Raw genomic sequence first — 14568 nt, 5'->3', positions numbered from 1 at the left:
TGCTGCCAGGGGATACCTGGGAGCTGGGGCAGGAGAATGTGCAAGAAAGGACTAGAAGCAATGGGTGATTTGGGACTGCCCCTGCTGGGGTTGTGTAGAGGTGCATGAGGAAGAAGTGAGGGCTCCCATGTCCCATGAGCAGTCCCACCCCAACCCAGCACCCCCATCAGGGCCTATGCCACAAACAGTGAGTGTCCAGGAGCTCTCCTCAGCCACTGTTGCAGCCCAAGCCTGCACCCACACTGGCACTTCAGGCAAGTTCATCAGCCTGCCTTCCTGACACCCTCCCCTGACTTTTCCTTTTCTAGTGTGCCTCATCGGGTCCAAGAGGATACAGGTAGGAAACCAGTTTTGGACCAGCAAGGAAATCTTGGAAAAGGAGATGGGTATCTCATGTCTTTCTTGTAGACATTGCTGAGCTTGCTCGGAGTCATACATCTGCAGAAAAGGGAATGACAAAGCTTCAGACCTGGAAACGGCCCTGTTATGGTTGTCTTCTGGAAGCCTATATCCAAAGATAGGGTCCCATTTTCTTGAGGGCCACTGAGACCTCCTTGTTCACCAGAGGACAGACTATTTAGGTTGAGAGCTGGAGTCACTAAAGTGCACTAGGTAGCTAAAATCCTTTCCCTGTCAAAGGAATAGCTGGGCACAGCCTGATGTCAATGTAGATGAATGTGAAACAATGAAAAGACAACTTGATGAGGGGGAAGAAGCAAGTAGACAAAGCTTTCCTCTTCCCTGCATGTGGTCAGGATATTCAGGACCAATCTGAGAATGAAGCAGTGAGAGAAGCAGATTAGGAGAGAGTTCCCCATCACTACGAAGATATCTACCACGAAGACCATGACTTTACTGATCCTCTTAGAGCTGCAGGGGAGTGCCAGCAATGGGTGAAGGAGTGGTTCGTGATGTGGGGACCACAGGAGGTCAATGGTAGGATCAGGCCTTTGTGTACCCAGGAACTGATATCAGCAGTGATCATGGCAGACAGCCCCATGCATGCTCTCATGTTCATTCTGGTACTGCAGTGCAAGATGAAGAAATTGGTCATGCAGTGGTCATAAGCCATGACTGTGAAGAGCACTGTCTTTTTCCCCAGACACCATATGCACAGCTGGAGCATGCCCTCAGAGAAGGAGATGGTGTTCCTGAGGGTCAATAAACTTCCCAGCATCTTGGGCATGATCATAGTGGTGCAGACGATGACCACCAGTGCCAACTGGGAGAGGAAGAGATACTTGGGACTGTGGAGTCTGGGGTTGGAAAAGGTGGCAGCAAGGATGGCTGTGTTGCCTACTGGGAAAAAGCATAGAAAGGACAAGAAAAAAGAGGAAATGGAGGGGAAAAAACGCAGCATAATTAATATTGTCACAGAGCTTTTGTTCTTCATCGCTGCATGTCCCAGGGATACTTACATACAAAGGTACTGGTGAGGAATCATTTCCCATAGTTAAAGTGCCATTTCTACAGCATGGAGATTAACCTAAAAGTTATTTCCCTAGACTCTATTTATAATCCAAGAGGAGAAACAGGCAATTCCTGATCCTCATTTGTTAGCCCTGCTCACCAGTCTACCTCCAGAACAGGCCAGTCATGATCTAGAACACCTCATGTTTTCCATGGGCTATAAAGTAGTCTAGGTGTCTAGTTCAGACATAGATCTATGATTTGCAGAAGCCCAAAATTAAGAGAGATGGTTTCCACCCAATGTAAACCACTCCTCTATCCTTATTGCCATCTAGACCTTACCAAAGTGTTGTCCAAAAGGTTAATGAGCTCAAAAAAAAAAAAAAAACCAACCAACCAAACCACAGTTTAACTCAAAAAAATGAAAATATCATAATGAGGAACATGTATGTTTCAAAAGGTATTCAGCTAAACCCATTTAAGTTAAATGCAACATTGGTATCACTGCCAACCCCAGTTGTGCCGACTGCCAAATACTGATTCACCTCTATAACAGTGAAATCTTTTCTTGTGCACTTCAGTTAGCAAGGTCTCATTGGGGCAATTGTCAAGAATTTTCTACACCAGTGCTAACATTTAAAAATGGGCCTTGAAAATCTCTTGCAATTGTAGTGAATAATCATTGATATTTCTGCCTAAATACTTTGTGGTCTGTGCCTATAAATGGACAGTGCTTAGTTATTGAATGGATTACTTTGATTTTGGGCTCCTCCTGAGCTGAATCACCCTGAATCATCCATGAGCAAGAAACCCATTACTGCGGAGAGACGGTATGGAAACAGACTGCATCAAGTGTTTCCATCACTGTCCCAGCAGATCTTGCACATGAAAATGGTCTTTTCTTGTGCCTCTTCAGGTCTGCAGTACATACCATCAGTGCTGTGCCACAATACAGAGCAAAGTGCCCTTTGGTACCTTGCAACATGATCCTGTCTTAATTTCAGACTCTTAATCTGGATACTTCCTTCCAGAGAAAACATTGTTTTAGCATGGGATGACAAGTGGCTGAGAGCAGATATTGGCAGTGTACACAGTGTATGTGGCCTCGTGGATTCCCCCGGGCACAGACCCTCTGCCCACCTGATTCCAGACCCATGGTCTCCTACTTGACAGCTCGTCCAGCTTGAAGTTTGGTAGTGAGTTACACTCCTGATGCACACCAGGTTTGGGGAAGATACAAACATTTGCCCCCTCCACCCACAGCAGCTGTCATCCAGGCACACGAGCTTATGACCCACAGTTCCACCCCTGTCACTAGTGCTGAGCCCTCTCATGCGCTGCATTCATGCAAGCCCCTCCCAGTACCTGGTTTTGGGAACACACACTGTTCCTGCCCCAGTGGCTGGTAGCTGAGACCCTACTGTCACCAGTAGCTGACACTGGGTCCCCACTGGCTCCAGTAGCTGAGACCACAGGCATCTACACCACCGGTCTGACTCCAGTAGCTGGCACCAAACCCATTCACACCGGTCCCCTCAGTAGCTGGCACTTAGTCCTTGCAGCACATGTACACACAAGACAGAGTGAGATTACGCAGAGAGAGAGTTAAAGAAAGATTTAATAAGAAGACAAGACAGACTGCGGTGATCAGGCGCAGGGCTCAGCCAGACAAGTGCACTGACCATCTCTGTTTCACATGCAACCCACCCCTTTTATACCCCTTTCTGTCTGTTTCCCTCTATGTTCATCTCTGATTCCCTTCCCCTGTACATTTCTTCCTCAGTGTACACAGTCCCACCAGCCCCCTCCAGTATCTGGGACTGTTTGCATTTTTATCAGTTGCAAAGTCCAGGCTGGCCCTCTCTGAAGTGATGTCTGTGGTTTCTTGACAGCCCATCAATTAGTGTGACTGATTAGCTTTGTTTCTTGTTGTCTCCCTCAATGTCTCCATCATTGTTTGTGTATCAGGGTTGTGTCTCTGAATGTTTTGTTTACTACTTTCTCCTTTTCCTTATTATCCCATTTTGACAAGGTCCTTGATCAGATAATGTTGAGGGAGCAGATGATCTCTCCTTCCACATATTGTTACAGTTTTCACAGCATCCTTGTATCTAATTTTGGATATTATGAATGGGTGGACTGCTAGATGGGGGAAAAACTGGATGGATCGTCTTTGGATTCAAAGGGAAATGGTGAATGGTTTGTCATCTACCTGGAGACTGGTTGTGGTGGGATCTGCTCAGGGGTCTGTCCTTGGATCTGTCCTGTTTAATGTCTTTATCAAAGAGCTGGAGGAGGAAACAGAAAACAGTCTCATACAATTTATGAAGAACATCACTGTAAAGTGATGGCAATGTCCATCACTGGCACTAACCGACAGTCAATACACTCAAGTGCAAGCGAGGCCATTCAGAAGGACCTAGACACACTAAAGGGACCTCATGAAACAGAAATCTCATGAAACTGAGAAAGGATAAGTGCAAACTCTTGTACCATGGATGGATTAATCACCTGCATCAGTACAGGAGGGGCAACTGCCTGCTTGGGTAGCAGCACTACTGAAAAATTATGGAGGCTATCAGCACCCTGAGCCCTATCAATAGCACTGTAGCCAGTAGATCAAGGGAAGTATTTATTCTCCTTTAACTCGGCACCTGTTAGACCATATCTGGAATACTGCTTCCAGTTTATGGCTTCCCACTACAAGAAAAATGTTGATAGTCTGGAGTGATTCCAGTGGAAAGCCAGGAAGACAGTTGGGGGCTGGAGCACAGGACATTTGATGAGGTGCTAAGGGAACTGGGTTTGTTCAATTCTAAGAAGACAAAGCTTAAGTCATGTTTGATTAGACAAAACAAGAAATATTTTCACCATGAGGCTGTTCAAACGCTGGAACAGGGGCCCAGGGAAACTGTGGACAGCACCCTTGGAGACATTTAAAATTCAACTGGACAAGGCCCTAACTCAACTATCTTTGAGAAGGAGGTTGAACTAGAAACCTCCAGAGGTCTCTCCCAAGCTGAAAGATCCTGAGCACAGCTAAAAGAGGCAGCTGACAGATGCAGCAGTTTGCACAGCAGTTTCTGGGCTCTGCTTCTTTGAGATCTCCTTGGGATATTCTCAAACTTCTGCAAACTTTGTCTGGGATTGTCAGGGGACTCCTAGGAACCCCCTGAGGAACTTAGAGGGTTCCTGCTGCTGCCAGTTAAGGGTAAAGGTAGGATAAGGATAAGGATAAGGATAAGGGTAAGGGTAAGGGTAAGGGTAAGGATAAGGATAGCCACAGGAGTCCTTTACTTCTGGTAAGCTTCCAGTAAGCTCAAGCAGCTTCTAATGACCTTTGTCAGCTGCCCTTGATCAAAGGGTCTATATGGGATGGAGTTAGAAAGTTACTTCATAACAGCTCCTATGGTGCTGTGTTTTGCATTTTTGTGGGTAACAGTGTGGGTAACACACCAGTGTTTCGGCTATTGCTGAACAGTGCTCACACAGCATCAAGGTTATCTCTCTTCCCCTACACCCAAAAGCCATCAGGCTAGGGGTGGGCAAGAGGATGGGAGGGGACACAGCCGAAACAGCTGACCCAAACTGTCCAAAGGGATATTGTATACCATGTAACATCATGCTCAGCAATAAAAGCTCAGTGAAAAGAGGAGGAAGGGCACATTTGGGGTTATGGTGTTTGTCTTCCCAAGCAACCATTACATGTGCTAAGGCCCTGCTTTGCAGGCTCTGGCTGGACATCTGCCTGCTGATGGGAAGTAGTCACTGACTTTCTCTTTTTGCTTTGCTTGAACACACAGCTTTTGTTTTCCTTATTAAGCTGTTGTTATCTTGATCCATGAGTCTTTTTGCCTTCCTTCTATTTTCTCCTCATCTCATGGGAGAGGGAAGTGAGTGAGAGGTAGAGTGGGTGTTTAACAGCTGGCCAGGGTCCACCCACCACACAGTGGAACATCCAGTAACCAATCAGCTGGGGAAGACACACAGGAATGTGCCCTGAGTCAGCCAATGCCTGGGTGGCAAGGTGTGTGGGAGAATTTGGACAGGTGTCTAGACCAGTTTTCACTTCCAATGGCCTGGGAGTTGATGCTTGAAAAGACGTGTAATGTTGCTGAAATGGCAGATCATCTGAAAGAAGGATGCCTTTATACCAAAAAGAGACAATGATTTCTAATGCCGAAAGGTAGAAGTCCTCTTCCTTCTGAAAACTGGTTTTGCCATAAAACAAAGCAAGGTCAAAGGACCTGCACAAGAGGTCCAGTTTTGGGGAATAAAATGGCAAAATGGGTGTTGTCACATCCCAAAGGATGTGTTCAATAAGATAACAGCCACATCCCCACCAGCTAGCAAAAAAGAAACACAAGCTTTCCTGGGCATTGCGGGTTTCTGGAGAATGTATATTCCCTCTCGCAGTGAGTTTGAGTCTTCTCTATTGAGTGACCTGAAAGAACAACTCTTTCAACTGGGACTCTGAGCTGCAATGAGCCTTTGAACAGATCGAACAGGAGAGAGTTCCTGCAGCAGCCCTTGGGACAGGCCAGACAGGACCAGCTGTGAGGATTGTACTCTATACCACACCTGGGGAGCATGGTCTCACCTGGAGCCTTTGGCAGAAAACATTCAGAGAGACTCAAGGTTGACCTCTAGGGTTTTATAGCTGGGGGTATAGAGGATGTCACTACACCCCAAATGAAAAGGAGATACTAGCAGCATATGAGGGGATTTGAGCTGCTTCAGAGGTCAGCATGGATTTATGAAGGGGAAATCATGCTTAACCGACCTAATAGCCTTCTACAATGAGATGACTGGCTTGATGGATGAGGGGAGACTTCACTAAGACTTTTCACACTCTGTCTTGCAACATCCTAATAGACAAGCTGACAAAGTATGGACTAGCTAACTAGACAGCGGGGTGGATGATTGAAAACTTGCTGAACTGCTGTGCTCAGAGAATAGTGATCAGGGGCTCAAAGTCCAGCTGCAGGCCAGTCATTAGTGGAGTACTCCAAGGGTCAATCTTGGGTCAGTACTGTTTGACCTCTTCATTAATGACCTGGATGATAGGATAGAGTGCACCCTCAGCAAGTCTGCTGATGATACAAAGCTGGGAGGAGTGTTGATAGACCAGATGGGTATGCTGTCATTCAGGGAGGCCTCAAGAGGCTGCAGAAATGGACAGAGGAACCTCATGAAGTTCAGCAAAGGGCAATGCCAAGTCCTGCACCTGGAATAACCCCATGATCCAGTACAGGCTGGGGACCAACTGGCTTCAGAGAAGGATCTTGGGGTCTTTGTGGCTTAGTAGGTTTCACCAAATCCAGTTGCCCAGGATTCTGTCCAGTCATGTTTTGAATATCTCTGCAGAGGGAGACACCACAATTTCTCTGGAAAACTTGTTCCATTATTTGAGCACCCTCAGAGTAAAAAAGTTTTTTCTTCTGTTCATATGGAATTTCATGTTTATTAATTTGTGCCCATTGCCTCTTGTCCTGTCACTGGGCACCACTGACAACAGTCTCTCTTTTTCATTCTCTCCCATCAGGTGTTTATACACATTTATAAGATTCCCTCTGAGCCTTCTCTTCTCCAGGCTAAACAATCCCAGCTCTCTCAGCCTTTCCTCATAGGAGAGATGCTCCAGTCTCTTAATCATCTTTGAGCCTCTTTACTGGACTCTCTCCAGTATGTGCATCTCTCTCTTGTACTGGGGAGCCCAGGACTGGACACAGTACTCCAGGTGTGGCCTCACCATCACTGAATAAAGGGGAAGGATCACCTCCCTCAACCTGCTGACAATGCTTTGCCTGATGCAACCCATGATACCATTAGACTTCTTTGCAGTAAGGGCACATTGCTGACTTTTGTTCAACTTGGTGTCTACCAGGACTTCAAAGTGTTTCTCTGCAGCACAGGAAAGTTTTCTGAGAATGTCTAAGTAGAGAATTAATGGATTTTCAAATAGCATAACATATATGGCTTTAAAGGGGTGTTTTCAGTCCTGGAGTGCCCTTTTGTAACATTCAAGGAGAATCAGCTGCAGGAGAAGGTTTGCATTATGTACCATATCATATCAACCAGCACCTTGAAGACTCTGCTGACTGTATTCATGAGACTTCCTTTGAACATCATGGGGTAACAACCAGACATGCAGACACCTACATGGAACACTTTTAGATGTTTTAGCCAGCTAGCTGGAGTCATCCTAATTTCAGTAACAATTCAGCTGCTCAGACTGAATATGTAATGAGCTGAAATTCTCTCTAGACTCCATTAAGTTTCTTGGGCTGGCATTCAAGTACCCAAACACAGCTGATCAGTGCTACTTAAGATGCCATAGAGTGACGCATTGTGTGGAGCTGGCAGATATGCACTGGACATAAGTGAGACCCAAAACTTCCTGAATTGGCTGCTAGTGGTCAGGTAGGGTATGGCTGGGGCTCTGAAATTGTACTTTATGCCTATGTGTGGGTAATTAAACACTGAAGTTAAGGAAGACGGATTCCACACTGCCTGCCATCTCCAGATACCTACAAGCTGTCTGTTTCCCATGTTGTCATCTTAGCTCCTTCTACAGTCAGAGGATAAATCACATCTAGTGTTTAGTTTATGTTTTTTGTAGATCTCTTAGAGACTCGAATGTTCCATTCTGACAGTTCCATTGCCTCTCTGCTACAATGCTGACAAATCTTCATGGAATCAGTTTCCATGTATCCTCACATCATCTGAATGGCTCAACAGTAGCAGAAGACACTGTCCCCCCTCCCCCATGAAATGTAAAATGAACAACAAGATAAAACCACAAAAACCCCAAACAAAACCAAAACCAAACCAGAACAAGCCCATCTTTATCCTTCCACCATCCCCCACCCCCATCTCTGTCTTGATAGGTTGGAGTGTCCAATTTTCTCAGAGATATTGGGCTCAAACTCCTAGAAGTAGCTTCTACCTTTTAGAAAGAAACTGAATAAACCAAAGTCTCAAAAAGGGAGTGATAGTAAGCTTAACTACTCTTAAATACATACAGACGCTTACTGAAATTCAGTGTTTTATTCTTAAATATAGGAGTGCATTGGAACAGCTAATTGAGGATCTCTGCTGCTGCATTCTTATGTGGAGAGTCCTGCTTTCATTCAGTAAAATATAGTTAGGTCCTACCAGGAGGATGCCTAATGCAACTTTCCATCTCTTGTGGAGGCTTGGAACCTGCTGTTTATCCTTCTGAATAGTCCATAACCAGTGACAACCAGTCTTTCCTAGGAAATAAGACTACCTAAAATAACATATCCTTTACTGAGGTCCGTTAGTGCCAAGTGCTGAAGAAAACAAACACACAAACAAACAAAACAAACTGCATTTACACTTACTAGCAGAGAAGGTAAATTATCCCTTAAGTTCCCCCTTTAAGAAAAGTAAAAATATACAGTTAAAATTAATTTTTCTGTCTTTTCTGCACTGCAGCTCAGCTTTAGCAGGATGCCTAGAGAACACTGAACCCTCATCTCCCACCTGTACACTATACCATAACAGAAAGGACACTACAGGTTTCAATCCCCTCAGCTTGAAAATGTTGAGAACTCATCTCTCTTGCAGTCTTGACTGTTTCCCAAGTGCTACTTAAATTAGGTCATGACTACCTCTCCCTCTGCTTCTAATGTCTAATTGTGGTTTTAACAACTGCATTTTCTGTAGCTTTTTTCTGTAAAGCTTTTTTTACATGTTTCTGTCATATTCTATGGATGTAGTATAGATTGGCTGTTCCATGGCCTTTTTAATAGGGTATATCACCAGGGAGAATAGGACATAGTATTCTGTTAGGCCCTGATCCTAAATTAGGAATTTAAAGTAGGACAGATGACCTATTCTTAAGAAGTGCCTGTTTCTCTTCATTATCTGGAGAAAAAGGACAGCTAGCTAAAATGCAGATGTTTTTACTGCATTTTTCTAAAATTAGGAGTGTTGCAAAGGTACAGAAGGCCTTGAATGAGGGCAATATGAGAGATGAGGAGAGCAGGGAATGGTCTCTTCCACAGGTGTCACTCAGGGCAGGAAGAGGATCACAAAGATTCCAATGGCCTACTCCTCCTGGGGCAAATGATGGTGTAACAGCAGGTAGATCATCCCTGCACCAGCTGAGAAGGGCAAGGGCAACCCATTTCCACTCAGCACAGTCCAAGACTAACCTCCAGCACAATGCGGGCACCTCTGCCACCTACCCAAGTATGCAGGAAGCTCTCAGTAGGGTCTGAGCAAAGAGTTCTCCCCCACACACATACACACAAGCATACATATACATGCATACACACAAATGTGCACACATGCACACTCAGAGGCCGTTAGAGATCTAGTTGTTCTGAGGAGCTTCTCAGTCCTCAGGATGTCCTGGCAGAAGGTTGGCACTGGAGATGACTGACAGAGTCCATCATTATAAGATGGTGGTTGTACCATCTGGACCGCAAAAGAAGGCAGCTCATAGAACTGCACTCATGCTTGTCTCTAGTATTTGTCCCTAAAAGACAACAGACAAAACTCAGTGGAGATGACTCCCATGAGAGGTTTTTTCCTTGCTCATTATGATCATTTTTCTGTTTAAATAAATTCACCAGATAACACGTTTTGCTCCCACTCACTCTTGGAAGACTAAATGATGAGTCTTGGTCTCTGGAGTCTGCTGAAAGAGAAGGAAGATGCCCATGTGCTGTACTAAAACATGAGACAGAAGAACCTTAGGAAATCTAGCCTAGATTCTCTGCATTACCAGGTGAAATGGCACATACAGGCTGATGCCACACTTTCACACAGGCACTTATAGACCTAGAGCATTCATTGGTCATGTAGAAGACTACATTCAGTTTCCTACTCTCTCAGACAAAGCTAGAGCAGATTTCCTCCCCCCTTCCAAATGACAGAAGATAAATTACTCCAAGGGCCTGGAGTCATTTATCTGTGAGTGCTTGTATGAGGCTTTCAGGTGCTTCTCCAAAAAATTTTATTCATGGCATAAAGAACTAGTGACAGAGAGATGCAAAATACAAATGAGACTACGGCCCAGGTGACAAGACACTTGTCCAAGACACATTGCAGCCTCTGCTACAGTGACTGTACTGCATGAAACACTAACTTTTCTTTTCTTGGAAACAAAGATTGAAACCTCATTTTCCATCAGACGATGCAAGATGGTATATTGTGAATACTGAAGTAGTAAGATTTGTATACACTTATACTGGACAGAAGAAACACAAAATCTCTAAGTAAAGTTTGAGATAAATCCATTTTCCAAGTGTTCCAAGTTATCAGGGTGTTTAAAAAAAGTCAAGCATAAGAGAAACAAAAAATCCAAGTATATAGAGGAGAAGATTCCTTTCAAGAAGAGTAAGTTCATATCTTCCTCAGCTCAGCTATAATTTTGATTAGTACTTCTTTCACATCTTTATTCCTCAGGCTGTAAATCAGGGGGTTTAATGTGGGAATTATGGTTGTGTATATGAGAGCTAGGACTTTCTTAATGTCTTGTGAATTACTGGATTTTGGCCGTAAGTAAATCAAGGTCCCACTTCCACAGTACAATGTTACAACAATAAGGTGTGAGGAACAGGTGGAGAAGGTCTTGTGCCTGCCCTCTGCAGAGGAAATCTTCAGGATGCTGGAGATGATGCAGGCATAGGATACCAGGATGAGACAAAATGGTGCAAAGATGACCAGCACTGTGGCTGTAATGATCTGCTTTTCATATGAAGAGGTGTCGGTGCAGGAGAGCATGATAAGTGGGGGAATATCACAGAAGAAGTAGTTAATCTTCTTGGGTCCGCAAAACGGCAATGTGAACACCCAAGCTGTCTGCACCACAGACACAACATTACCACTGCAGCATGACAGCAGGACCAAGGAATGACAAACTCTGCAGTTCATGATGATTGCATATCTAAGGGGGTTGCATATGGCCACGTAACGGTCATAGGCCATGGCTGCCAAAATGTACCATTCAGTGGCTGCTAAGAAAATCACACAGTAGAGCTGCGTGGCACAGCCCATGTAGGAAATGCTCCTGTCCTCTGACAGGAAGTTTACCAGCATCTTGGGAACAACACTCGATGCTGTGGAAATATCCAGGAAGGACAAGACCCGGAGGAAGAAGTACATGGGCATGCGGAGGGTGGGGTGCACTGTGACCATGAAGATGAGAAGGTTCCCAATGATGGTGATGGTGTAAATCAAGCAGAATGTGAAGAACAGCAAGTGCTGCAGTGCTGGGTGGTTGGACAATCCAGAGAGGACAAATTCGGTCAGCAGAGTGTGGTTTCCTAGTTCTGGTCCCTCTGTTGGCTTCATCTGGGAGGAATCAAATGGACAGACTGTCAGACGGGTAGTCACTGCACCAAGGTCAGTTACGCAAGTGAGGAGTGTCTTGGGAATCTCTGGAGAGCCACTGGATCGAAGGGTGTGACTCTAGAACTGGCTTAGCTGAACAAAGTAAGAAGGCAATGGCTATGCGTGCTGAAAGCGCATGATGTTAGTGCTCTCTAAGTTTCATAGTTTGGGATAGTGACCAAGCATACAACTATGAGGAGCTGGCATTAAAGGGTTGGCTCCGTTATGGGTGTAGGGTTAATTGCCGAGAACATGTGCTCCCCCCGAATGTCAGGCCTGTGGTCCCAACTGGTTCCATAGGAGCTTTCTGCACTGAAGGGAATGCCCAGCTGACAACCGAAACACCCACAGTCCAAAGAAAGCAAAACCAAATGGAACCAAAACAAAACAAACTCAAATACCTTTTGTCTATAGACAGGCAGAGGAAGAAGGAATAATTAGAGGGAAAGATACCCATAGACAATGCTAAGAAAGTGTAGAGGGTGAAGTTCAGTACTATCTATCTGCTTTGTTAGTCACATTGCCTCATTACCCTGATGAGTGTTGCTGCGTGTGTGATGCCAACGGGATATTCCTGCAGAGCTATGCCAGTCGTGGCAGCTTTGTGTTTTCTTACTGCCCAGAATGGGAAACTGATGCACAGAAAGAGAGAAGAAATTAGCCTGCCACAGAGGAGAAAGTGGTCATTAATTCTGCGTTCTTCAGACTTGTCATCTCTTACCACAGGGGCAACCGGCCACTGGACTACACTAGTAAATCTCAAGGCACAGAATGCATTTTGGCAGCAGAAATGTATCCCTGTATGGGGACAGAGGACGAAAGCACCTTTTCCGCTGTACACACATGGATCTGGTCAACAGACCACAGCACATAGAGAAGGACACGTCGTCAAAGGAAGAGTGATGCATACAACCCTATCATGATTCAATCACTCCTCGTACTGACTCCATCTAATTTCTCTTTCTGCTATAACTTTACTCACATAAGATGCCTTTTGTCCTTGGGTTTTCTAACATGAACATGAAAATGAAAGCTGTGGATCTGGGAGCCACAGATGATTTTAACTTACAAGCACAATAAAGAAACTCCTAACATTCTCAGGCATTTAAAAGTCTGATGTATTTAAAAGGAATCTTTCTGGTTTTGGCTGTTTCCATTAACACAGAAATGAAAGAACACTGTGTTATTTGAAGCTCCAGATTTTGAGAGATACCTCAATACAACCTGTGCATAACAGAATAGAGAATGACATTAAAAATTCCCTGCAGTTTGTAATGGCACTGCCCTGGTTTCGGCTGGGACAGAGTTAACTCTCTTCTTAGTAGCTGGTACAGTGCTGTGTTTTGGATTTAGTATGAGAATACTGTTGATAACACGCTGATGTTTTAGTTGTTGCTAAGTAGCACTTATCTTAAGCCAAGGACTTTTCAGTTTCCCATGCTCTGCCAGCAAGCAGGTGTGCAAGAAGCTGGGAGGGAGCATGGCCAGGACAGCTGACCTGAACTAGCCAAATGGATATTCCATACCATGGAACGTTATGCCCAGTATATAAACAGGGGGGAGTTGGCCGGGAGGGGCGGATCGCGGCTCTGGCATCAGTCAGTGGGTGGTGAGCAATTGCATTGTGCATCACTGGTTTCTTTTCTTTTTATTTTTTTGTTGTATTCTTTTTCATTACAATTATTATTGTTCTTAGTTAGTAGTGTATTTTTATTTTTACTTTAGTTATTAAACTGTTCTTATCTCAACCCACGAGTTTTACTTTTTTTTCCTTTCCTCCTCCCCATCCCACTGGGAGGGGGAGGGGGAAGCAGCCGCGTGGTGCTTAGTTGCTGACTGGGGTTAAACCACGACAGGCACACATTCACACTAGTTTTCTTAACTTGTTAGATCCATGTAGCTGAAGTAGAATCTACCTAATTCTGCTCTTTGATCCCTTATGAAAGTTTTAGACTATTGCTTTGGTCATTAGCTGTTAATTAAAGTCAATAAAACTCACAGCAGTCATTGTTTTACTGCTAGATTAGCATTTTACTCCCTAATGCAGAACACCTCTCAGAAACAACTCTCACTTCGTGTAATTCTTGTTTAGTGGCTATGAGGACCTTTAAGTTCTGGTCTTAGTTCTTCCTTGGATTTGCTTTATGTATTCACAACAAGCATTTTAAAGTAAGTGTCCTACCTTCAGCAGTTCTGCCATCAGTGCCTCCAAAATGCATCATGTAAATTTCACTACAAGAATTTCCTGTTTTCTTACATTAGGGACAGCATTGGGCTGATGACTCCTACAGTCAGCTTACACTGCAGATTTTAAGTTGTAATTTAAATGCAGATGCTTTCCTGCCACTGCTTGAATAATCTGTGACATTAGCACATGATATATTCCATGGAATGTCATGCATGTTTTCTCCGAAGCACCACAAATGGAATTTACTTGCCCTTCACACAGATATCATAAATGCCAGTTGCCAAAAGACTAGCCTCACAGAGAAGAAGAAAAGGAATTTGTTAAAGTTGTTTCAATTTACTTGAAATAGTAGCAGAATCAGGTAGTTTAATGGAACAGGGACAATGAAACTACATCATGCACATGCATTTTGACTTGCAAGTACATGAGAACCTACATGAGCATCTGCATGCTAGTTCAATCATGAGATTGCTTCTGCAGCAAAATTATGTAGTGCCTTTTAAAGACAATCACAGGGGCAAAAAAGAAAATTGTTTTCTTCAGAAATTACTCTAGTCATTGAGGATGTAGAGAGCCACAAGCTGGGCTTTAGTGCTATCCCA

The 14568-nt window shown here is 44.3% G+C and overlaps 1 protein-coding gene across 1 annotated transcript; it reads right to left on the bottom strand.

The window, feature by feature from the left end:
* Nucleotides 1-10788: 10788 nt before the first annotated feature.
* On the bottom strand, nt 10789-11739 carry LOC127026452 (olfactory receptor 10A7-like). The gene has a single exon (XM_050911706.1). It carries the CDS (start codon nt 11737-11739, stop codon nt 10789-10791), a length of 951 nt encoding a protein of 316 aa, XP_050767663.1.
* Nucleotides 11740-14568: the final 2829 nt, after the last annotated feature.

The sequence above is a fragment of the Gymnogyps californianus genome, chromosome 28 (genome assembly GCF_018139145.2).
Source record: "Gymnogyps californianus isolate 813 chromosome 28, ASM1813914v2, whole genome shotgun sequence".
In the NCBI taxonomy this organism is placed as follows: Eukaryota; Metazoa; Chordata; class Aves; order Accipitriformes; family Cathartidae; genus Gymnogyps; species Gymnogyps californianus.
This window is presented reverse-complemented; position numbering and strand designations above follow the sequence as displayed.